Source organism: Lissotriton helveticus, chromosome 5_1 (assembly GCF_964261635.1).
Source record: "Lissotriton helveticus chromosome 5_1, aLisHel1.1, whole genome shotgun sequence".
Taxonomy (NCBI): domain Eukaryota; kingdom Metazoa; phylum Chordata; class Amphibia; order Caudata; family Salamandridae; genus Lissotriton; species Lissotriton helveticus.
In genome coordinates, this window is record NC_136065.1 from 1,780,526,591 (window position 1) to 1,780,551,873 (window position 25,283).

The 25,283-nt window shown below is 42.9% G+C and overlaps 1 protein-coding gene across 2 annotated transcripts in view; it reads right to left on the bottom strand.

Moving 5' to 3' along the window:
* Positions 1–25,283, bottom strand: part of ACE (angiotensin I converting enzyme) — a 236,673-nt gene that overhangs the window by 67,189 nt on the left and 144,201 nt on the right. For both annotated transcript variants that reach the window (XM_078645075.1, XM_078645076.1), the window contains exons 9-15: positions 20,594–20,738; positions 19,805–19,903; positions 18,253–18,375; positions 17,818–18,029; positions 6,823–6,959; positions 4,104–4,262; positions 2,030–2,123 (exon numbers count right to left, since the gene is read on the bottom strand). In XM_078645075.1, coding sequence (XP_078501201.1) covers positions 2,030–2,123; positions 4,104–4,262; positions 6,823–6,959; positions 17,818–18,029; positions 18,253–18,375; positions 19,805–19,903; positions 20,594–20,738 — 969 coding nt within the window. The remainder of the gene's footprint in view (positions 1–2,029; positions 2,124–4,103; positions 4,263–6,822; positions 6,960–17,817; positions 18,030–18,252; positions 18,376–19,804; positions 19,904–20,593; positions 20,739–25,283) is intronic.

Sequence of the window (25,283 nt, forward strand, 5' to 3'; positions counted from 1 at the left end):
TTCCTTTCCAGTAAAGAATTGGCTTGGTAGTTTGGTCTGCCCTGTTCCCATGATGCATTGGGCCAGGAACAGACTAATTTGCATGTAGCCAGGTTCTGAACTGGGTTGGTTCAGTGAGCTAAAAAACGGTGATGGATCAAGCCCTGATCTCTTGACTGGGTAGGAGTGTTCTGCTTAATTCAGATGCTCTGTCCATCACCACCCCCTTTATGAATCATTGAGAATTATATCAACAATTGCAGAGAAGGATCCAAAGTGGTTAACTGTCTCTAGCGACCCGAGGGCAGCAGTGGAATGGTGGTTGTCAGTCTCACCCGCCTTTTCCCCTCTCTCCCTGGTCTCCACAGAGCCGAGGAGATGAGAGAATGCAGGTGGCACTGCTCCGGTGCCAAATGTCTTCTCCCCTGTCAGCGCGGGCATCTGCTGACCTGTTCTTGGACGAGAAATGAAGTGACGTGGACAAGTGGCTCCCACAGTGCCCCTCAGGATGGTGACAGCTCTCAGCTCTCAATGTGAGAACAGAAAGTGCATCTTTGGGCCGGCATCGGTTATGATTGCAGAGAGGGTGGTGGTAATTATATTTCAATTTGTGCGGTTGGGGTAGGTTTCGCAGAGGGTGGTGGAGGAGGGTGGCAGGAGGCCAGGTATTTCTTCTGTCCAGTTTTGGGAGGACCCTGTTGTAGGGTATATCCAGAGGGTGGTGTTTGGCAGGAGGTCAGGCATATTTTCACAGATTTGGGAATGGAAATGAAGGGTTTTTCAGAGGGTAATGGGTGGGGGTGGCAGGAAGCCAGTCATATATTTTTAATGTAGCGGAATGTGGGGGTATCTTAAAGGTGGTTGTGGTGGGTGGCAGGATGCCAGCTTCTTTTGTTTTATTATTTTGGCTCCCCCGGCCCTCCTTTGGCCCTGTCTATATCTTGGAAGTGGGGGAAGGTGATCCTAGGACCATATACAAAATAACATTATTGGTGGGTAAAATGTGACTAAACAGGATGTTTTTCAGCTGAGTCACATCATAGAGAACTCAAGCTAAGCTCTTGTTGGCTATTTAACGTCACTCTGAAACCCTCAATAAACAAAATCCCCATTATTCACAGTTACCCATCTATAATTCTATATGTTGAGATCTGATCCTTCCTTTCCAATAAATTGTTGAAAAGTGGTGATAAAAGTATGTTCCTAACATTGTAAACCTTTTTTGAGGATCGCCTCTAACAATCTGATCCTTAAGTGACAATCTGTACCTAACATTAAAAACATTAGCTGAGAAGTGTTCTTTATTAAGGTCTGCTCACAACAATCTAATCCTTCCTTGAAGCCGTCTCCCAATATTCAGACCTTCAACTATTGTTGCTAACTTCTTAATCCTTCGCTGAAAACAATTCTAAACATTCTAACCCATAGGAAGAGTGGCCATTGAAATATTCGTGTATGATTGTTTGTTTGAGGATTTGTGTGTCTTTTACTAGTGGTGTTCCACATAAAGGCATATGTTTCACTTCCATTGGAATTAGGTCAGAGAAATGTAAGGAGGAAGAAAGATGGCAGTTCCCGAGACTTAACCATCAGCTGTTAAACTTGGAAAAAAGTTACAGACGTTGCACTGGAAAAAAATAAGAAGACAGGATGATTCAGGGTTGTTACATTGTGCGCTATTTAATCCTGGATAATGTGACACTGTGATAAACTGCATACTAGTCCGAGGACTACGCGCTACTTCCTGAACAGCTCTTGTTCACGTTAAATAGCAGTATTGAGGACTATATAAATAAATGGGGGTAATTTATTACGTTTTCATACAAGCGTTCATGTGGTGCAGACAATTGCATCAATTTATTTACTAGTATATAAGCCCGCAGGACCAAGGGGATAAACAGGCCCCAGGATGCTTGAGAGTGGAATATACACGCTTCTTCAAATCAGGCCTGAGGACCCTGGCAAAGTACCTGAATACTAGGTGGTTTGACTTTTGGAGTAACCAAATCTGCATATTAAAGTTCCCTCAGACCTGGCCCCTGTGTCTCACCTGGATCCAGCGGGAGGCAGTTTGTGGTCTGCCCGTCTCGGCACACCTTGGCCACACTGTACATGGTCTCCATGTCCGAGAGGATCTGGTTGTACTGCAGGGAAAATACATAAACTAGTTAGGACATGTAAATATTTAAATCAAAATGCACTTACAAAATACTCTATTGATGTGAAGTGCAAAAAAAGTCCTCTGGTCCATTTATATGCGTAAAATTATTGTTACTCTCTGGTCATATAGCCAAATTTTTCCCTCTCCCACAATAGTAGTGAACTGATATACTGAACCACCCCCCAATATGTATGTATTTCTTTTTGACGTATGTTACAGGATGTGATGTGGTGCAGGAAGTAAGGGGCCAGACCGAGGAATGAAGAACCGGTGGCTTTTTCTATGGGCTCTGCCCAGCTGTGACTCACCATTGACAGACAGTTTTTGAAAGGTTTTCATCCCAGAATGCGTGCATCAAGAGAGGGCGTGGGAATGGGTTTGCACCTGCCTGTGCCTTCATACTGCAATAGCAAAGGGCGACAGCGGTGAGCAAACCTTGGAAAACGTTTCTTTTCTACTGAAAGTTTGAACGACATCCAAGACGTGAATAAACTAGAAGTGGATGTTTTACCCCAAAATTCAGGTCTTTATGTTCACTTATGTAGGGCTGTGAAATTAGTTGAAAATACATATTTTAAATCTGTAGATGAAGCCCTTGGTTTATAAACTAATAAAACAGCTCAGATAGGTAAAACATGGCTCCTGATATCTGCTTGTCGAGCATTACCTATATTCACAACCCAAACATCCTTTCATCCATACAAGGTCAGTAAATTGAGCTCCTTCAAAGTGGGTAATAGCAATACCTCTTATTTAGCAGTGCCACGAAGCTGTATGCCTTTAGCAACAAGTCCTATATAAAATATGTGATTACTGCTTGGTAGAAGGCTCATAAGACTTTCAACTGGAGGCTGAAATTTAGATCAGAATGTTCTCCCTTGGTGACCGCTGAGTGGCCGATGGAGGGTGGGGGGGTGAACTGTTCTCACATAACACAGGTCATGAGTGAATGTGAGAGCATGGCCCTGAAGACGGACTACCTTGTCTTGTCTCAAGGCCAATGCAAGCCATGAGATGGTAGGTGCTGATCTCATGTCAGTTTCCACATTATCCAGTTTTTATGGGTGGTATCTGCTGGTCATCTGCATCTAGGTTGCACATGACTCAAGGCTTGAAGCGAGTTTGCTGGTGGTCTCCGTTCAGTTTCAATGTGAACCAAGTCCTAAGGGTGGCATGAGGTGGTGATTTCTGTGCAGGTCCTATCTAACCAATGGCTTACAGGTAGAGTGAGCTTTTGGTCTCCATTCAGTTTCTACCTGACATAAGCTTAAGGGGGGCATGAGCTAGTTGTCTCCGTTCAGTTCCACTTTATTGGTTTTCTGGTGATTTAATGCTTCTGGGTGTTGTGAGGTGGTGGCTGGTAATTTGATACGCTATTTAGGGCCAACAGGGTACGTCAAGGAGAAATCAGCCTAAAATGTTCCTGGAAATGTTGTAATTTTCGTACAGTGGGAGTCTCATTATTTAAGGTATAGTTTTTCCACATTTTGCATTCATGCTTAAGTGCAAAATAGGAAAGGTAACCACAAAATTTCACTTATTCAACCATTTTTTGCAGAATTTCACTCGGTTCGTTCGCTAAATGTATAAAAATTGAAAAAGCAACAATATTTGCCAGTTATGGCAATTGTATAGCTCCTCTACGAGGATATGAGGTGGGAACCTTAATTCACTTTGAAGTTTGAGGGATAATGCCTGCAAGACTCAAAATCTAATGACGCTGGTGGTCTCAGAGCCAGAATTAAACCGTTCCCTAAAGTTGGCGTAATGTGCCATTATCTGCAGCAGAATCTCAACCGGAAACTGGATTGGAATTGTTTGGGAAGTAAAATACAGCAACAATTGGAACCACATCACCTGCAGTCCCAATAGCTGAGCCCCGCCTTTCACCATCTTACTGTACTGCTGATTTCCTCCTCTCCACCCCATCTCCCACTTATCTCTCAGTTCTCCTCTCTATTACCTCTACCAGCTCTGCTTCAGGTAGAGCTGCTCTCTCGATGTCACTGAGCTTCTTCAGGATGCGCTTCACGCTGGGGTCCTGGAAATCTGTATAGTCGTACTGCCGTGCTTGCATTCCGTACTGCAGGGTGTGGTTTGCCATCTTCAGGTTCTTATCCAGCTGTAGAGCAAGCGAGGAGAAACACAGAATCAATGGCATGCCCCACAGGAGCTGGGCAAACAATCAACACAGAGGAACCGAAACGCATCGAGGGCCCAAGGACCTTGCCCATCTATAATCAGCATTGATTATGCGAGTGCAGGAGGCCTTGTGAGGCAATGGGATCACATGAGTCATCCAGAATAAGTTATTCCATGAGATCATATGAGATAAACATATAATGTAATGCCAGTAGACTATGAGGTGTCATAAGACCGTATACAATAACCACATCATCCCAGGCCAACTAGCCCATGTGAAACCTTGAGAATATATGAGAGACCCAAATCATACCAGGCCCTTTATCCATTCAATACTATGAGATCACAGGAGCTATATCATGTAAGGCAACGAGACCATGTGATCACATGAGATAACCAAGTCATGCCAGGCCCCTTATTCATGTGATGCCAGGAGGTGCTACGAATGCCTGAGGTTAAATGAGACGGTGCCAAATCTATGGCATGAATGAGTAGTAGTCATATTTTTCCACATTGTTTTGAGTGCAGATTGAGATGCAATATGTGCTTTTTTGATTAGTTATGTGGTCCTCCTAGCAAAAAGGGTAAGCACGCCATCTCTTTTACTTTAAATTCATGTTGTAGTTAGGACTCCTGGCCAAAAGCTTTGCAAGCAAAAGTGAGGTCACAAGATGTTGCTATGAAAAGATGCTGGCTCTTGCTGGATGAGCTATTGTGTATTTTTGAGAAGAACCACACAACAGCAACATGTCAACCATAATGATATTTTCAATGGCGGTGTTTATGCTAAAACAAAAGGATTGCCCCGGAGCTCTCTCGGGGATAAAAGGACTCAGTGAGCGATTACTGAAGCAGATGTCCTAGCCGTATTGCAATATTCACCACTCAAGTGGTTGCAACAAAGTTAGTTGCACTCTGGCTTTGTTTCAAGGCGGTGGGAACTCGGACACTCCCTTTAACCTGGAGATCTATTTGAATCTGGAGAAACTTTAAGATTTTTAAGACTAGAGGAGCAGCTTTAATTATCACAACTCGTCGAAGCTGCTGTCTGATGAAAGATCTACTAAAGATGAGGAGAGGAAAAAAGAGTTTGCTGAATAAACATCCTTCTGATTTGTCCTTGAGATATCTCAATAGATCTTGGGCTAAACACAAAAGGTCGCCTTTGTCGCGACTAATTTGGCAACTCAATCATTGTGGGCAAATTCAGCATACATTTTTCTACCACGCAATTTGGCAATTTCCTCACTATTTTTTCAGGACTGTTCTTTTGAAAACGTATGTTTGTAGTTTTATTGTGTAGCCTTGATCCAGAAAGGTTACTTTGTAAGAGCTGTTTTGATAGGCTTCAGGTTGCCAATCAAATTGTTCCTTACAGTTGGACCGATGCTGAGTGATTGAAAGACTGATTCATTTTAATGATTTATTATTTAGTTTCTCAAACACAACGATTACCAAATATGGTGCGCTGGTACAAAAGGATCTTTTCAACCAATCAGAATAGGTCCAAATGTTAGAACCATTCTGATTGGCTGTTGCGTGGCACCATACACTTCAGTGTATTGTGTTTTGCATGCTAATGTGGTTTTATAGTGTACTAATGCAACTAGATACTTGTTTTATATACAATATAACAGTGGTCCTATCTAGTGTGCGCAAGGACCCAAGCCTTCCTTAGGTCATTAGTTTGTAGAGCGGACATAGTCTTCAAGGGTTCAATTTAACTAACAGTATAAAGAAAAGTGAAATAAATTACACAAGCTTGTGTATTAGAGACATCAGCTCGTTTTGTGTCTAAAGTTTTATAGTGTACTAATGCAACTAGATACTTGTTTTGTATACAATATCACCGGGATCCTATCTAGTTTGCGCAAGGATCCACGCCTTCCTTAGGTCATTAGATTGTGGTGCAGACAGCGTGAATATAGTTGGTTTTTTCCCACATCCATGGAATAAATCTGCCTATTTTTCTAGTCCGCTAGCAAAGTGGATTAAACTTTTTTTTAGCCAGTTACCATTGTACAGCAGTACTAAAAAAAAGGTTGGATTTTGGATTCGATATTCAGTAATTTTTTTATTACTGCTACTAGTTGTGATTTAGAGTTGTACGAAAACATTTAAAGCATGCTTTAAGCCAAGTTGTTTTGGTTAGCTTACCCAGCCCCCAGCGCCTTGAGACCCTAATGGGTGATTAGCTGCACTCTATAGGAACCCTGATTGATTGACTGATTGAGCTGAAATAAAATCCAGTGTGCACCTGGTTTGTGTTCACCCTAATAACATTGTATAATGCAGAGTGTCCTGTGGCCTTAGCGCATCCCACATCATGAGAGCCTATAGAATAGCATAGGATGTCAGGCAATGATAGATAGGCCTCTGACTCTTCCACTGTGTGCTGAGAAGCCATCTGCCTGTTGGAAAAGCTCTGCATTCCCCTCCAGGAGGGTCTGTGTCTTGACACCCAAACTTTCTTCTGGGATCCCCCCGCAGCTGATCCTGCAGGATCAGACCTCCCCAGTATTGGCCACAGCACCTCTTACCATGATCTGCTTGTTGGCTTCAGTAATGTCAGTGTTGTAGGTCCACGACGCCTCAGTGTAGTCGTTCCATACTACTTCTGCTGTGCTGTTGTACTGCGCCAAGAAGTCCTTTGCTTGCTGCTCATCTGCATTTTTCTCTGGAGAAGCAGAAAAAAAAGAAAATATAATTAAGGGTTGTGTCATCTACAGCTTTGCTTAAATGAGGCTGAATTGGTCTCTGCTGTCCCGTGTTATGGAAGGGAAATGGTCACTGACCACACAAGGAGTAGTGTGCTATACAGTGATACTACTACCAGTGGGGCCCAACGAACCTCAATCCAGGTCCAAGCACTGCTGGGGATCCATTACAAAGATCTGCCAACAAAGCTTGCCCCTATCCTACAGTGCTCTCTTGATTCCAATCCAACATAGCTGTATTTCAATCCTGACAGCATCCCTTCTGTACCGCGCCGGGATCCACCAGACTGCCGGCTCAAAGCACCTTAGCCATAACTTACATCCCCATTGCTATTACAGTAGAGGGGTCCATTTTGAATTTGCAAGCCTTGCAATGTGGTGTGTGAGAATTTAACTGAGGCTATATAATTGTCATGTGATACAATGCACATGATATATTTGGGGCACCCACTTAGAAATCAAGCTCCTAGGAATTCAAGACCGTAAAATGAGCAGAAAAGACATCTTTCAATAAATGGATTTTCACAGAGTCTGAAGACCATGCCAAGAAGGTGTCTTGCTGGTTGTGTCTAAAGCTGACATATAAGCTAACCCTTCAGCATGAGGCCCATTTTAAGCAGTATATACCACAGTACGAGACATGCAGCCGGTACACTGTAAGATGCAAAGAGTATCCCTCGTCTACAACAGGAATTTGTTTCACAAAGCTAAGGAACAGGAAAGTATTTCAAAATGCCCTGTGAGTAGAAGTATTGGTTAAAATTCAATTTATCTCTTTGAGTCTCTGTTTCCCTTCTGTTTGACAACACAACATCACAAAATAAAAGGATGAACGGAGTGTTGAAACATTTCAAACACTGTTAAGTTTGGACACAGCCATATGCAAATCAGCTTCCAGGGACAGGTTTTGGAGTATCACCCCTCATCAGCCAGGCTAGCTTGAATCCAGTGGTGCAGAAAGCAAGGGACGCATGTCTGGGCATACCCTTAGCCACTTAGAGCGCACATAGCAACATCACAAAAACAACTGATGGACGGAGTGTTGAAACTTTTCAAACACTCACCCCAGTCACAGATCCATTGTTATTTTGCTCGCCATGTCAACCCAGTTTGGCCCCAGCAATATGCAAATCAGTCTTGACCCTGCTCCCCATGGGAACAGTCAGCCCGAATTGCCAAGTCAGGTCCTGCCTGGAACAGAAACAAGCATCCTGGGACCGGTTTTAGACTATCACCCCTGATCAGCCAGGCTAGCTTAAATCCAATGGCGCAGCGAGCATGGGACCCAGGGTGTTCCTTATTTTACGATACAGCGATCTGTTAGACCGCTCTGCCAATGAAATGTAATCCTACACTGCTTCATCAGTAGATGGTCCCAATTACAGTCATCCAATGCCCTTGATGCTGGCCTAAAATGCCAAATACCAGTCCAATGCTACCTAACACATCACTATAAAATAGTCTTCCATGGTGACGTGCAGACCCTCCTGTTATAGCCGCAGCATGGGGACCTAGTGAAAGTTTTGAGATCCATCTCAATTTTGAGTTACACCATAAATTTCTAATCCAATGTGGACGATAAATTGCTAATCCAATGTGGGGCTACTAAAAACATCTGTTTTTATTTCAGTGCAGTCATGACCTACAGCAAGAGCTCATGTCCCAAGCACATGCTTCAATAGATGCTTAAGCGATTCTAGTTCCAAAATCCAAATGGTCAGAACCAACCTTTGACAATTCAGCTGAAAGTTTACCTCCAGCACACCTTGTCATTCCAACAATACTACAGGTCAGAGCTCTGCCAACAACTTTCAGGCCTAACCTTAGAGCTTTACTAATATACGTCAACCTGGCTGCAATATTTCCTATTGTTCAAAGAAGAGGGGCGGGGGCTAACACTCAGCTGCGCAAATGTACTTCCAATTGAAATACCTATACCCTTACTAGACGACAATGGCGCTCCACATTTTCTTACCCTGCACCTCACCAATATGTCAATGAAACTCAAAGCTTCCTACGAATTGGTTTGTTTCAGAAAATGCACCAAGACCAGAATCCTTGGGGTACACCGACCTTGTCTCCATGATGATACTCAAAATCAGCACCAGTTCCAGCCTCCATCAGCCTCCATCATTTACTACTACCAGACAACTAGTGGCACTCACAGCTGCTGAACACAGGCAAGGGGTTCTCACAACCAGTAATTAGCACTCACACAGACTGTTCCAACTCTGTATATCTCATACTTACAAAATACACAATCTCCCCGTTAAAGAAGCCCTGACAAGTATTTGCAGATTTTCTAACCTTGCGCCCCCCGCCCCCAACCTCTGTGCACTTATAGAGACTGTTCAAAGAAACTGCATAGTAAAATAAAATGGTACGCTACGGAACATGCTCTGTGCTTCTCAGAACACAACCTGATACATCCCATGCGCAGCTGATTATCAAAATGTTTTCTTTCTCAATAGAAATGTTGCAGCAGGAGGAATGCAAATATGTAATACTAGTTGCTGACTTTATTGCCATAGTATCAACCCATGCTCTAAGAGGTTTGCAAATTTGGAAAAAGAAGCAGCCTTAAAAATTGCCTGGTCATTTTTCCTGCAAATATATAAGCAGATAAAGAAGATCCTACCCTCCTGGACCTATTAAGAAATAAGGAATATCTGACAGTCAATGGCAGAATCGATACTGATACTCCAGGTAACTTTACTCACAAATCTAATACTGGTTTCTCTATTATTGACTATTTGATTGCCCCTCACTTCACTTTTGGTTTGATCTCTGAAATAAATGTTATTCATAATCCTTTTAGTGATCATAAAGTTCTCTCTTTTCAGGTAGATTTTGTTCTGGACACAGTAGGGTCTTAGAAGCCTTAAGAAGATACTCTTAAATTTCAAAAATCCAATGGTAGAACCCACTATAGACCTAATTTCATTAATAAGGTAAAAAGAATCCCTGTAAGCAATTCATGTATTCTTACACTATAAATAAGAGAGGTATATGAAACATTTTGTGGCAAAAGATAAAACATGCAACAAGAACCTGCCAAGTAGTGCCAGCTTTTCAACCATTTGTCCATTAAACAGGGTGATAAATGGATTAGTTAGTAGTCAATGTGTATCCTTCTCTGTTGAAAGGGGTAAATGAATCAGTTTCCTGAAAAGAGAAGACAGAGATTAAAATCTCCCCTAAAAAAGACAGAGAATGACCGTAAATGGATTGACCTAAAAGAAGCCATGTCTCGCAACGATATATAGTAATTGTGGGAGATTATCTCCATATATTGAGTGAATAGAGTTAAGTCTCTCCCAATCCCAATTAAGGAGGAGGAATGGAGTACTTTTATATCATAGTTATGTGTGTCTAATGACGAAGCAGTGCTGCTATTTGGACTTTCTGGGCCAGTTTCAAATTCCTCCTCCATATACGGTCACCAATCCATGAAACAGATCAAGGGTTAAATCAAGTATTGCGATCTTCCAGTGCGATGGAACTGGACAAGATTCCCATTTCAGTAATTAAGGTTAAGGCCATGTAATGGGTGTCATTTATAATCCCAGTGTTCGAATACTGTTGCCAGCATTGTATAATTCCTCATCCAGGTCTGGGAGGGTTACATTTCCTTTGCACAAAAATAGCTCTTGCAAGCAAGCCTCCAATTATCATCATATTGCTCACAGATACACTGTAGAAAAAGGTTTTGCCAAAATTATTCTTGAACAGTTACTTCTCTGGGTAGAAGACGAAAAGAATACCAATTGAACAAGCTTGCTTTAGGAAAAACCATTCAGCATTAGATAACGTCTCAATTTTGCAATTAATTGTGAAAAAGTATGTTACTGTGCGCGGCCACCAAGTCTAAACCAAGTCTAAGAGGCTTGTATAGATTTCTCCATAGTATTCGATAGAGTGGGTCATCCAACTCTATGGAAAAAGCTGCATAGATTAGGTATGACAGACAATTTGCTTCAGTTAAGCATTGCCTTACATTCAACCACTTAGTTCCAAGTGGTTATGGAGGTGACAAGGGCTTGTCTTCTATAATTCCCAACGAGACTAGTTTAAAACAAGGTTGTCAGCTGGCCCCTATATTATTCTCCTTATACACTTCCAATCTGCCTCAACACCTAGGTAGCATCAATAGAGACCCTATTAGGATTGGGGTTTGTTAGTTCCTGTGTCTCGTTATATGCAGATGATATTGTCATTCTTGATTTAACACCTAAGAGTTTGAGTAACAAATTATCATCTTTAAAGCAGTTTATTGATCCTCACTTTGTAAAAGTGTATGTTTCTGAAAGTAAAGTTTTGATTTTTATGGACAATAATCTAATAAAGTGGGTACCTTGATAGGGAGAAGCTGAAGGTAGTGAAATTGTAAACTTACCTGGTGAAATGTATTCCCAGCAATCTGAGTGACAAAGATTATATGTGCCATACCTCTAGCAAGAGTACATCTCATGCTAATGTGCTACATGCATTTTATAACATTTTGTACCTTTACTTTTGGTCTACCGAGCAAAAATATCCCAACACTGTTGTATGCTATAGAGACAATTGATATAGTAAAGTGGAACTTTCTGGGGAAATTGTTAGGCCAAATCTTGAGGAAGTGGTGTAATTTTAATTCTCTACCATAGCATCTGCACATGCTCTAAGATTAGATTACAGATTAAAATGTACTTATATGCAAGCTCTGGACGGTGTTGTCTGATGGGAATCCCGGCTAACGAAGGGTGAGGAGAATTCACTAAGGAGTTTCATGTGGACTGAAAGTTTTGAAATGAAAAAAGAAAAAACCCCACAGTTTTATAGAAATATTATCCATGCAATAAGATTGTTTCAGCTAAGGAAGGAAATCTGGGTACCGTCACCACTGCTCAGCTCAAAAGCTTTTTAAAGTATTCTTCCAGCAACACCTTGGTAAAAAGTTTTGGAAATCTATCAGAAAATAAAAATGTATAATTGCTTCTTGTTGGTTTCGAGGACCACAGCAGTATTTTTCCTGGAACTTCAATCATGGGATCCACCGCTTTTGGACTCTGTTATGTATGAGTCTACTTCCTATAGATGTATTAACTGCAAATTGGTCTAGTTCTCTTACAAAGGATAAATAATGCAATTTTGTAAGATGGGTGTCATTTTTTTGTCCAGCACTGCATCATCGTCGCCAATTTTTGAGGACGCTATTTTTAAAATATAATGTTTGAATGGTGGCTGAAGCTCGTCAGTTCTATTGATGAGATAATTTGTCAAAAACTTTTCATATGTTTTTAAAGATTTTTATATTTGTGCTAAATAGTTTTTGTATACACGAAATGTTACTTTACATTTCTAATAAATTGTTTTTGTATATATGAACTGTTACTGTGTCTTCATGTGGACCTCGTTAGAGATCCAAATCTCGAATAAAAGAATTGAATTAAATCAAAACACCACCTACAACAAACTGCAAGCTGTTGCTTTGTCATCAAATGATGGCCAACTTTCTGCAGTCTATGTTCCTTTAGCTGTGGAGCACAGACACAGCGGCCTTACTATCTGGATCTCAGCGGTTTCCCCCACCGTCCTTCTTCCCAGACCAGGATTGCATAGAGGTCACTTAGAATGCATTATCATTCTATGCAGTGGCGGCTCCTACATCGAGGGCACAGGGGCAGCGACCCCCTAACCATCACTGCCTAACGATGCATCTCATTTCTCATCTATTTCGCTTTTACATGAAGAGAAATCATCTCAACGATTATTTGTTTTCATGTGAAACCTGCAGTATCACCTTGCACCAGAGGACGGCGTCCTGTGCTGTAATGCGCATGTGTCAGGCATGGGGTCTTATAGCATATCCTTACACAGTGCAATACATATTTGACTCAGATTTGGGGCATGTCTGTCATGTGCCCTTATGCTCCCTCAGTAAAGGGAAAAGGAGAGCCTCCATTCCTATCAGAGCTTCTATATTTGCCACGAGCTCTCCAGTTTATTATTTTATTGCATATTTGCTACTTTTAAATGTTTTAATGTTTGCCTTTCCTGCATGTCTTGGTCACTGGCAAACGCCCAGGCATTAGGACACCCTACACATTAATCAGTCATTTTGAGTATGTTGCCACAATATACAGGAAAGCAGCTGGGTTTTAGGCAGCACCACAAACCTGCTTTCGTCATTCTGCTGTTATTGATAACTAAACTAAACAGAGCTCCATTCTTGGTAAACGATGCACACTTAAAAAAAAAATGACATTGTTAAAATGTGAATGTTTCCCCAGACAACTACATACTCCTAGCTTCTGATTCAGTACTTCAGAGGTACAAGAGGATCTATGGTGAATAGTGAGCCTTGGAAAATGGACTTCCTGTTGTACAGCCATGGTATTTCTCCCAAGCGTACTGAATTCACATCAAATATTAACCATTAGGACCAGAGGTCTAGTTTGGAATAGCGCTGATGCGTCCGGAGTCTGCTTCAAAGCTCTTTGCTAGGAGGGAAAGGTGTGTTACAAAATGTGAAGGTGGAATCATCTGTCCTCGTAGATGCTGCTAATGAGGTGACAGAGAGACAGAGGGATGCTGCCACTTCATAAAAGCTACAGCACAAGGGCATGAACATGAGAGTACAACAGAGGTACTATTTTTACTTTTTTGTGGTTCTTCTTCAGAGTTATCAGTAGTGCAGCAGATACACTGGCACCGGACCCCAATGCTGTAAAGGGGCAGTTGCACCTCAGAGGTGGTTGTCTTTATTGCCCAATTGGGGGGAGAGGGGGGTTTGATGGGCTATATCAACACCCTGGATTCATGTACTTGAAGGTGCTCTGATGTATGACAAGGAACAAAAGGAGGTTTGGTAAAATAAAGTATTTGTCTAGGATCAGACAGTTTAGTCAAGCAGAGTATTTGAGATGCAGCACAGAATTTCCAGTTCACACTGTGCAATTTAGTCACTAGATGGGTATCTCTTTCGGACATCAACATGTTAATGGTTTGTCCTTAACTCTTCAAGGATGAGATCAGACCATTGGGCAAAAGACATATAATACATTAACTTTTTTGGCACAGAAAGATTTGCCAGGATTCAATATTGCTTCTGCATGTTGCATGGCTGGCAGCTGTAGCCACTAGGCCACATCACCGCCTGTCTTTTTAAACATGAATTTAGTAATGTACGCCTCCCCACCCCTGATGAATATTCGATGAGTGAACTAAAAGCGAAGTCTGTTGTAATGCCCACCTTTATTTGGACCCAGATTCTTATTATACATGAAGCAACATTATAGTCTATTTAATCCAACATGAGAGATTTGTGTACAGTGCACATTCTGAGCTCACATATGTGAAGGATAGTGCATATGTGATAATAGAAGTAAAGGAAGGTCATCAGGAGTCAAAAGTGTGATGTCATCCTAAACCAAAGAGAGGGTTATGTCCCTTAAGTTACCCATGCCATTTTGGTGACTCAGCATTTAAGGTATGTTCTCAGTCACTATCTCTTCTTTCCTCGCTGAACACCTTTGGAAAGTGTGGGGTCTGGGCCAGGCCATGTCATCAGCGCTCACCCCACTGAAGGCCTCTGTAGATCCGAGAATACCTATTACTAGACCTTTCACAACACCATTGAAATCAAATACCTTTGACTAGTGATCCAAGCTGAGATGGAAGTCCAGCTTTTCATAACTGACAGTTGGAACTGGCACCCCAAACCCATTGAAAGAGCACTCACCAGTGGCCCTTCCTTGCCATGCTTCTCTCCTAACGGGGCGGAAAACTTGAGCCCAGAGCAGGCACATAAAGATGACCATTGAGCGCCTTTCATGCCCTGCAGTCGTGAGTTTAGAATTTACTGGTTTCAAAGTTCTGCGTTCTAAACATTCTTTATGGCCGAGAGGATTCCAAACAGAGCATAATCTGATTCTGTGAGAGGTCTGTGAGGCTTGCCTGCAGTGTGCCTTCCAGTTGAGGGCCCAAGCAGTGTGCTTCCCAGTTGAGTTCTTTCCTTCTGATATCTTAGTGCCTTCAAGCTGAGATCCTAGGCACAGTGAGTTTCCAGTCCTCAGACTAGAGGTCCTAGCACCACATGTCTGCATAGTCACAGTGACATCATACAACATTTATCACACAAGCATGTAGTCATGGATGCTTAGTCATGGGACAGCTAGGGCATGGAACCTACAGGTTTCCTTCGACAAAGTTGTAGCAGCACAACTTGCTCATGAGTGAGTCCCACCAATGTGTTCAATTCCAGATCTAGGTGTGGAAGAGGAGGCATTAGGTATGTAGAAAACTTTGACATTGTGGAAATGGATAATACGCTGACGGTCGATTGGGACTAATCTGGGGACGTTAAAGAAAGACTACCCGGGCCTCCTGGTTAAGTAAGAAAGAGAAATAGGGCAATGGAGATAGAAATGAGACTGTGCTGTACGAGGAAGCTCTGCTGTGTCCTGAAGTCTTGTGAAGTCAAAGCATCGTAGGCCTGAACTTTTTCCAATTGTGATGTTAAATTAGGACATTCAGTTAATTATTCAGCAGGATTATTTGGAATTCATGGAGTTTGTATTATTCAGTGTATTTCTGTTATGAAATGTACCCTGTTTCTTACTAACTGTGAGATCCATTAGGTGGGGGAACAGTTGGTTGATGAGTCTTGCATATTGCCATGTGACATATAAATCTTATTGGTAATGCGTGTGGGTTGGGTTAGTAAGTTTCTGTATAAGTTGGCTTCTGTTGTTTAGGAATTGCAGATTACATTATTGGTTATGATGTTCTTAATGCTTAGCACTGTAAGGGTTTCCTCGCTTTTAGGAAACAACTCGAGACTCTTCTGTTTAGGGAGACTCTGGGCACAGTCAAAGTCATCCGCCAAGTACTTATCGGAATTTGCTGGTGGACTTTGGTCTTCTCAAAGCGCTAAGTGAGCTACGAGCTACACAAACCTCAGTTAACATAACATAGCATAACAGGTTGGAATTGCCCACCTCCGGTTTTGGTTTAGGAGTGCTGTTTGAGCATTTACTTTCAACTCCATATGGCTTCTAGCAAGAGGTTTGGGGAAGAGAGTGTAGTACCCTAGTACCCATCTGTGTGTTGTTGTGTAAATATGTGCTGGTTGTGCATGTCAAAGTGTTGCGAATGAGGCGAAGAATTGTACCCTGTCACAAGAGATACAAGTGTAGTACACTTGTGTGTGTGTTGGTGCGAACTGGGGAAAGAGCAGCACCCTGTCGCTAGAGGTTGTATGATTGAGTACTCCATGGTATGCGAAGTAAGGAAGGGTAGCACCTGTTTGCTAGAGGTTATATGTATGGAGTACCACCACAAGTTTGTACACTCACAATGATACCATACAACATTTATGCAAGCAGGACATGTAGTGTCTTCCTGCTCAGTGCATGATTGTATACTTTCTAGATCTGGTCTTTAGAAGTGTGTCCTCTGTCTCAGGTCCCCTGAAGTGTATTTTTCAGTTCAGATACTTGGCAGTGTGCCTTCAGCATAGGTTCCCTGCAGTGTGCTTTACAACTTACTTGTTTGGCAGTATACATTCCAGCTCAGGTACTCTGTAGTGTGCTTTCCAGTTTAGGTGTTTGTGGTGTGTTTACCTGCTCAGAACTTAGGAAGTGTGTCTTGCCTCTCAGATCTTTGGCAACATTCCTTCCAGTTCAGATACCTGGCAGTGTGCCCTCCAGGTCAGCCTGTCTCTACCTTGAAGGGCACCCCACAAAGCATGATTGCTTGCTGTAGATCAAAAACTGCATGCAAGGCACCTTCTGTTCCTAAAGTTTCAGAGCAAAACATGGTCCCATAGCAAGAGGCAGACGGCCATGAAATTCCCCCTCAAGAACAGCCACTACAGTTTTAGTTGGGGAATAGAGCAGTCATGCATAGAGTGAAGCTTCACTGCTCTTGTAATAATATATGGTTTTATTCTGCATAAGATGAGGTTGGAAATCAAGGCCCCAGAGTGTAGATGAGCAGAGACTCCATCCTCTGTTCTCGGTTAATGTCAATCAAGCAAGAGGACTCCTAAAATCCTCACCAAATTTTGCCATAATATTAAAAGCACCACCAACTTTGGAACAGAGGTTTGCATCCGGTGTTAGAAACAGTGTTGCTTTTCCAAAAATGGATCTGTATTGTCGTATCAAAGGTAGACCTCAATGGCCGTGCCAGGAAAATCCAGACAAAAAACCTAAATCAGTAACAGCCAGAGGACAGAAAACAGACCGTATCTCACTAAAGAGCCTGATGTTCTGCTACTCCCAGTCCAGTTTTATTTCAGCTCTGCCTTTTAAGGTACGGATTAAATTACTTCCCGCCATCTCATGCATGGCAAATTGTCACCCCAACTTCAAGACAGAAACTGAAGGACACACATGCATGCATTAATTTTCTCTGGCCCTGAAGACCATGTGAACAAGACGTAGGGCCTAATTTAGCGTTTCATGGGCACTGCATCTCCTATGACCAGAGCTGCTTTGGGAAAAACATATATAAATGGCATTCACAGAGAATGCAATTGTGCCGGTCAAGAACTCTTTAAAAAAAAGAAACGTTATTTTATTCAAAATACATGCATTAATGGTGAGAAATCTTGGGTTGCGGCCAGAGAGAGAATACTGCGGAGATAGACAGAACTCCTCACTTATTAGCAAAGTTGAGTTGTTCAGAAGCGTCAATTGTCTCAGTAGCGCTTTCTATCATGCGTTGACAAACTGATATCCAGAACTAACCAGACTCATATTCACTCAATAACGCTCTTCTCTTGCGCCCATGTTTTTGATGCAACTTTTGTCAAATGGCCTTACTTACCGATGCCGGTAGGGTAGCCTTCTGGCACTGGCGGGCGCCACTCAAAATCAGGCCACCCCAAGACCTCGTTGTTCTTTCTATTCTGCTCCTCTAGCCACTTGGTCACGGGAGAGAAGTATTCCAGCAGTGGACCGGCGTCCATCTTCTCTGTTCCTGTTACGTTCTTCAGGATGGACTGCCAGGACTCGGAGGAACCAGCCTGCATCGCCTGGCTGCAAAGTGCACCAGAGAAAATAAAATACACAATGGCTTTATGATAAAACCACAGAAATTAGCAGTCACTCAAAAAACACTATTCTTCTACTTGACTACTTCAGTCAGAGCAGTAAAATGGCATGTTTTTGTGTTGGTAGCTTTAATTTCATAGTGGATTGCCTCCCCTACTATTACTTCTTGACCCTGGCCCCACCTTGTTATGCCAACCCTGGCTCTCACCCAAGTATCCGGCCAGCCTCTTGAGACTGATATATGTCGCAGGTGTGCAGCGGGCCAGTTTGCTTCGCAGCCTCACACAGGGCTTTATGGAACTGGAACTGCAGGACAAAACTCACAAAGTATCTGAAAATCCAACAAAAGATGAACATCAATGAGGTACAGGAAGACAAACACAACCAGGTGAATGGTGAAGGGGATTTAACATCTTACTCAATAGAAATGAGGGACACGGCTGTTTAGAGACACGAGAACTTTTACCAATTGCAATTGAAGAATACAGGAGATGGTGAGCTCACATCTTCCCTTCACAGTTCTGGCAACTAAACAGACCATTTCTATGACAATGAAACCAGCAATCTGAAGTGACGTCTAGGTGACAATGACATTGCAATATAAAACTTGTCAATAAGTAAATAGATAATGGTACGAAAGGACAAAAACAATGGACAGAATGCTACTCAAAGTAAGTACCAGGGGCTAAGACAGATTCTGGCATTTATATCCACCAGTTATTATTTTTATAAGTGATACCATAGAGGATGCCCCTCATACACGATACTTGTGACCAACCATTACTCACATCCTTTCAGATATTTCTCACCTCCATGAGTGACCCTGCAGGCACAACTAGCTGGCATCAAATAAAGGATTCACCGAGCGTTCAGCTATTGGAATACTATTGAAGAAGGCCATTGGCTGACGCATCAGCCACTGTTCAGCTAAATTCCTCCATTGATGCCCTTTGAGGGATCAGGGCCAAAAGTACCAATCATATTTGCAGTCTGAATTGGCCCGATTCATAAAATCGGGTAATGACTATTTTATTACTCTGTGTTTACCACTGCGCCAGCAGGTGGGGTGACGCTTTTCCGCCTACGAAGAGCAACAGCCACTGCACAGTCGATTTCGGAACGGAAACAAATTTAAAGGTGTTGATACAATTTACCCATTTAGGTACGGTATTAATGCACAAGGAACAGGTGAAACACCGCATTAACAAGTGATACATTTACCATACTTTGGTTGACTCAATGTACTACATTTAAATGATTACATGCTTCAGATAGAAGGCATGCTTTGGCAGGCTTTGGTTTTTCAAGGTATAATTCTACATTTAACACACAAGAAAAATTATGTTACTTTCGGACCTAAATAATGTTGAGACCTTTCGAATGACACTTGCCATGCAGAAGTTCCAAATATGTGGAACAAAACATTTTGGAAGTTCTTCTTTTTACTACAATGAATATTTTAAACCTATTAATGATTTTTGTTGACAATATACACTGTGGATGGCTTGTGTACTCCTCTCTCATCAATGAGTGATCATTTTCTTCAATACATTTGAACTTATCTAATTGATTTTTCTGTTTGTTATACATGAGGCTCTGTGGTTACCCAAGGAAACCTCTTCTTACAACCTGTTTCTTCTTGAATATATCTCCAGCTAACAGGAGGATTTTCATCTTAAAAATTTACCACTCTTCTTCCTCCTAGAGTTAACATAGTAGGGGGCAAAAACCACCGCCTTGAATCCGACATCATCCCTTACCTGATGTATGGAGTGTTTCCAGGAATATGGAACTTGGCGCCAGCATCAAACTGGGTTTCATCTCTTGCCAGCGGTGGGCAAATTCCCTGATATTTTGTTCTGCAAATTAGGGCACAAAGAGGGACAGTAAGATTAAACATTGTAGAACAATACAACATATAAATAAATACATTCATGCTCCAACATTCTTGCCAAGTTTGATATTTGTTGTTAGAGTTTTCAGACTTGACAGCTAGATAATTTTTTAGTCTATCACAGATGTTAGGTCTCTAGCTTTTAAGATCATATAGGCTCCATTTTAAAGATGTTTCACAATCAACGCATACATTTGCAGTTATTTTTGCTATACTCTGATGATTGTCTCTAGATATCCATTCTTTATTTCTTTACTTCTTCCTAAAAATCTCCCACCATCCATCTCCTCATTTAGTGCATGCAGTGCAAATAGGTCTCGGCGCTATGACTCACTGTATATGAAGTTCCATCTAAGTTTTCAAAAGCACAAAATTACTATGGACATAATCTCTACGGAGGTTTCTTGTAAACATATATGCAAATATACTCGTTTGAACTTCATTACTAGACAAACATGTAAATATTATCCACTGAACTTCATTTTTTCTCATAAATATTCATTGTAGATATTCTAAAAACCACACTGGACTTTATTGTTTCATGTTTTGACGAGCAAAGTCTCAAATGAGAGTGAAGACACGCACTCTCTCCTAACTGCTATGATTAGTATCTTGTAATAATACTCTGTAGTAACATTGAAAGACCACAATATACCTGAGGTACCACCAGTCATAGTTGAAGCGGTTCGTGGGCGTTCGTCCACTGAAGACATTCCAGCGCCACTGGTCGATCAGGTAGCCGAAGGGCAGGAAGGCGATCTTCTCTAGTGCCATCTTCAGCAGGTAGTTTATGTCACTCTCTGTATCCAAAAGAATGAGGATGAAATTAAGATGAGGAGGAGACAGACTCCGGTTGGAATATTCATGGCTTGTTTAGTGTAGGAGAAATTATTCAATCAGATGAGCATTAGCCCGAAACCCTGATTCGAGGGAGTAGCTCCTATCTTTAGGCTCGCAGGAAGTCTCAATATGTTCTCAATATGAGTTTGAACTCCAGTCGTCGTCCTAAGCAATTTGTGTTAATTACTCATTCTTCTCAGTTTGAACTTGGAGTATTTCCTTAGCATAATAATCACGTACAGTTCTCAGTATGAGATTTAAATCCAATTTGCAGCACGAGAGCCCACAAGTCAGTACAAAATTAGCTTCGACAACAGATACTGCTCCTCAGTGTTAGATTAGAGTCCGGTCCTTAGTGGTAGATACCAACCCACTCCTCAGTGTTAGATTCTAGCCCTGTAATCAATGAGAGTTTGGTGAATATTCCTTGATGTAACAATGTTGTTCAGTCATTAATGAGAGAAAAGTGATTCACTTTCCAGTATAAGACTGAGGGCCTTTTATAGAGTTTGGCGGACAGGGTTCTCTCTCAAAACATGGTGGATGTGTTGTACGCCAAATGAATGGGCATTAGCTATACTGATGTCTCAGCTGCAACCACTGGTAAAACGTTTGCCACCCCTGGCACTTTCCTGGTGATCCGCGCATTATAGGTGGTGTGTCAGAACCGGAAACACTGTGAAGAACAACATGTGAGAGAGAATCCAAATGCTGACATAAATCATGAAGACCAGGTGGGGCAAGCCTGCTGCTTACACTCCCTGTTTGTTAAAGAGAAACTTTGACACTGGCAAAAGCTCCACTAGGCAGGCAAAGGAGATGGAATATGTAACTACCTTCGTACAGGACGATGCATACCCCTTCAAAAATGAGGTGTGGTGCCCCGCCACCCCCAGAGCAGCTGGAAAAAGGTATTTACTTGGACAAAGCTGTGTTTATACCAGCTTGTTCTGGGTTGTTGTAATTGGTCACTTTGAAGAAAACTGCCCCAACTAATATTTCACATTGAGAACAAAAAAGTAAGGTAGTCCCACCTCATAGACAAGCAGCTCACACTCATCACGTGTTTAAATTGTCAATAATGTTTTTTTAATGTTGCTCTGGCTGTTCCTTGCATCTGTGGCTACTGACATAAGAAAGGGTATGGGTGTTTGCACAGCAGAGTGGGGCATGGGTAGACTGACCTCTTTAGTAGACAAGAGGCTAAAAAGAGGAGAGGAGAGGAGAGAGTGTCTTTTAGTAGGAGAGAGAATAACCCAGTGAATGGGGATCATAAGAAAGATGCGGCTTGCAATGTTTGCAAGGAAAATAAAGGCAAGTAGGGGAAATCGGAAGAGAATGATGAGGAAAGCATTATGAAAAAAGGTGAAGGAGGGATTCAATGATAGAGGAACAAAGTAAGACTAAGAGGAGGGACATGAAACAAATAGAACAGCAATAAAGGTGAGGGGAGAGATTAATAATACAAAGATAAAAAAGTGCCACAAATTATATGGACAGTGTGAACAAGGGAAAGATTTAAAAAAAAGGCCTGGGAAGACAGAAAGCTCGGTGTTGGCAGAGAGGGGTTTCACTTGAATTCAGTCTTTGCTCTATTTAAACAGTTTACATTTTAGTGTAATGTATGAACCTGACATCAAAATGATGTTCACGTTGTGGGAAGTACTGTTGACACGGCTTAAAATCTAGGATTTCATCAATATAAAGCTCAACCTCCCGGTTCCCCTCACGGTGATTCTTCTCTATCGTCCCCCTCAAAACATGCCGTCATTCGTATCCACCCTGCAGGATCTCCTGGCCACTCTGGCTGTAAACAATTCCTCGTTACTCCTGCTCGGGGACTTTAATTTTTGGCCGGGTGACCCGAGGGAGGATTCCTCTTCCAAAGACTTTTCCGCCACCCTTCGATGTCTCAATTTTCTCCCTCTTGTTTTGGCCCCCACTCACACCCATGGTCACACTTTGGACCAGATCTGGTCTCTACGCTGTAACTCCTCGGTGAACTCGATCTCCCCTTGCGTCTGGTCCGATCATTTTTTGATTTCTTTTTCTATCAGCCTAGGTCAATCCGAGAAAGCCTCCCTGCCCAAAAACACCTGGGCCCGGAGCTGGAACAAGACTGATCTTAGTGATCTTTCTTCCTCTCTACTCTCATCGGCTCCCACCCTGACTAACCTCCCTGTGGAGAACCAGGCGGATGCTATTAACAACTGGCTTTCCTCGGCTTGTGACCGGGCTGCCCCACTCAGAAAGATCAGATCAGCCCGCCCCCACGATGCACATAAGTGGTTCTCCAGCGAACTCAGATCGCTGAAATTAGAACTCAGGCGCTTTGAGCGTCGCTGGCGCCGCAACTACTGTCCTGATCTTCGCCTTACCTATAAAGCTCTTCTGAACAGCTATAAATCGGCCATTCTAGCGGCAAAATCCAAGTATTTTTCGGAGCGCGTAGCCCTTTCGGCCAATAAATCGCGTGAGATTTTCTCACTGGTGCGTAGTCTTGCCACCTCCGACCGTGCTAGCTTGTCCCCTGCCCCTTCTTTATCTCTCTGTCACTCCCTTAATGATTATTTTATCAATAAAATAATCACCATCAAGGCCAACATTCCGACTGTACCTGAGCCCATCTTCCCGGACCATTCTTTCCTTTGTTCTTCTGTTTTTGATCACTTCCAACCTATCTCACCTGAGCTCTTCCGTGACCTCCTTGTTAAGGTCAAGTCCGGTTCTCCGGCGGATTGCGCTCCTGCTCGGATCCTTAGATCCCTCTACACTTCTTGCCCCACCCCTCCCTTAACTCTCCTCAATTCTTGTTTGGCTTTGGGTTCTGTTCCTTCTCTCTTTAAAACTGCCATAGTGCTTCCTATCCTGAAGAAGGCTGGCCTGGATCCTTCCCTTCCATCGAACTTTAGGCCGATCTCCCTCCTTCCCTACCTCGGGAAGATCCTTGAGAGCTATGTGACATCTTGCCTCTCTAACTTCATCGAGGAGAATAACATCTTGGCCTCTCGCCAGGCTGGCTTTCGGCCTGGCCACTCCACTGAGAGTGTGGTCCTCGCGGTCTTGGACGAGCTGAAAGGGAAGGCCGACAGCAATCTCCCCCAGGCCTTAGTTCTCTTGGATCTGTCCGCTGCGTTTGACACGGTCGATCATGCCATCCTCCTCGACCGTGTCGGCGCAGCGGGCATCCAGGGCACTGCCCTCTCCTGGATCGCGTCCTTTCTTCAGGGCAGATCACAGGCAGTTCACCTCTCTGATTTTTCTGCCCCCTCTCTCCCGGTCACCTGTGGGGTACCCCAAGGTTCTTCTCTGTCCCCTCTTCTCTTCAACCTTTACATCCGCCCTCTTATCTCTTCCCTCCTCGAGCTGGGGGTCTCCGTGTACAATTACGCAGATGACCTCCAGCTCGTTTTTGATCTATCCTCTCCTACTCACTCTCTTTCCAAGTTCAGCTCTACTCTAGTCTTTATCTCCCAGTGGATGAGCTTTAACCATTTAAAGCTCAACCCTGACAAGACTGAGCTTGTCCTCACTGGTGGTCCCTCTAACCCCTGGTCTGCTGTTCACTGGCCCCTTTCCTTTGGTCCCCCTCCCTCCCCAGTCTCCTCCGTCCGGACCTTGGGCATCAAGATCAGCTATGATCTTTCTATGCACGCGCATATCAGCGCCGTCGTTTCCACTTGTTTCCTTTCCCTCCGCCTCATCCGCAAAATTTCCCGTTTTTTTTCTGTTGATGCCCTTAAAACTATTATTTCTGCCCTGATCACATCCCGCCTGGATTATGGCAATGGCCTGTTCGTAGGCATTCCGGCCTACGAAACTCGTCGCCTCCAGGCCATCCAGAACCAGGCAGCCCGTCTTGTTCTTCGTCTTCCTAAGTTTTCCCACATTACCCCTGCCCTTAAATCCCTTCACTGGCTCCCTGTTCACCTCAGATCTCACTTTAAACTTGCCTGTTTGGCTTTCCGGGCTCATGCCCGATCTGCTCCTCTCTTTATCAATTCTCTAGTTTCCTCTCATGCTCCTTGTCGCTCTCTTCGCTCGTCCTCCCTCTCTCTTCTTCACGTTCCCCGCTTCCGCAAATCCCGCACCGGAGGCACCCGCTTCTCGGTGCGGGCTCCCCAGATCTGGAACTCTCTTCCCCTCTCGATTCGCTCTATTCCTATTTTTTCACATTTCCGTAAAGCTCTCAAAACTTTTCTCTTTCTTCAGGCTTTTCCTGGCTAACCTCTCCCCGGACCCCTTGGCAGATTTGGCTGTGTTCCTCAGCGCCAGGAAGCCGCTTGGCCGCAGTGCGCTCTTATAAATATTTGTTTCATTTCATTTCATTTCATTTCAAGTAACACCGCACCCAAATAAAGTCCGACCTTCTAAACTCCAGACATTCTTTTGATATCTGAATATCTCCTCTCTAACCAGTCATTGGGAGAATGTCCTCACTGGAGCTTGCACACATCTTCACGATGCCCATCACTCTGCAGCGCAAAATAAAATCAAGACTGCTT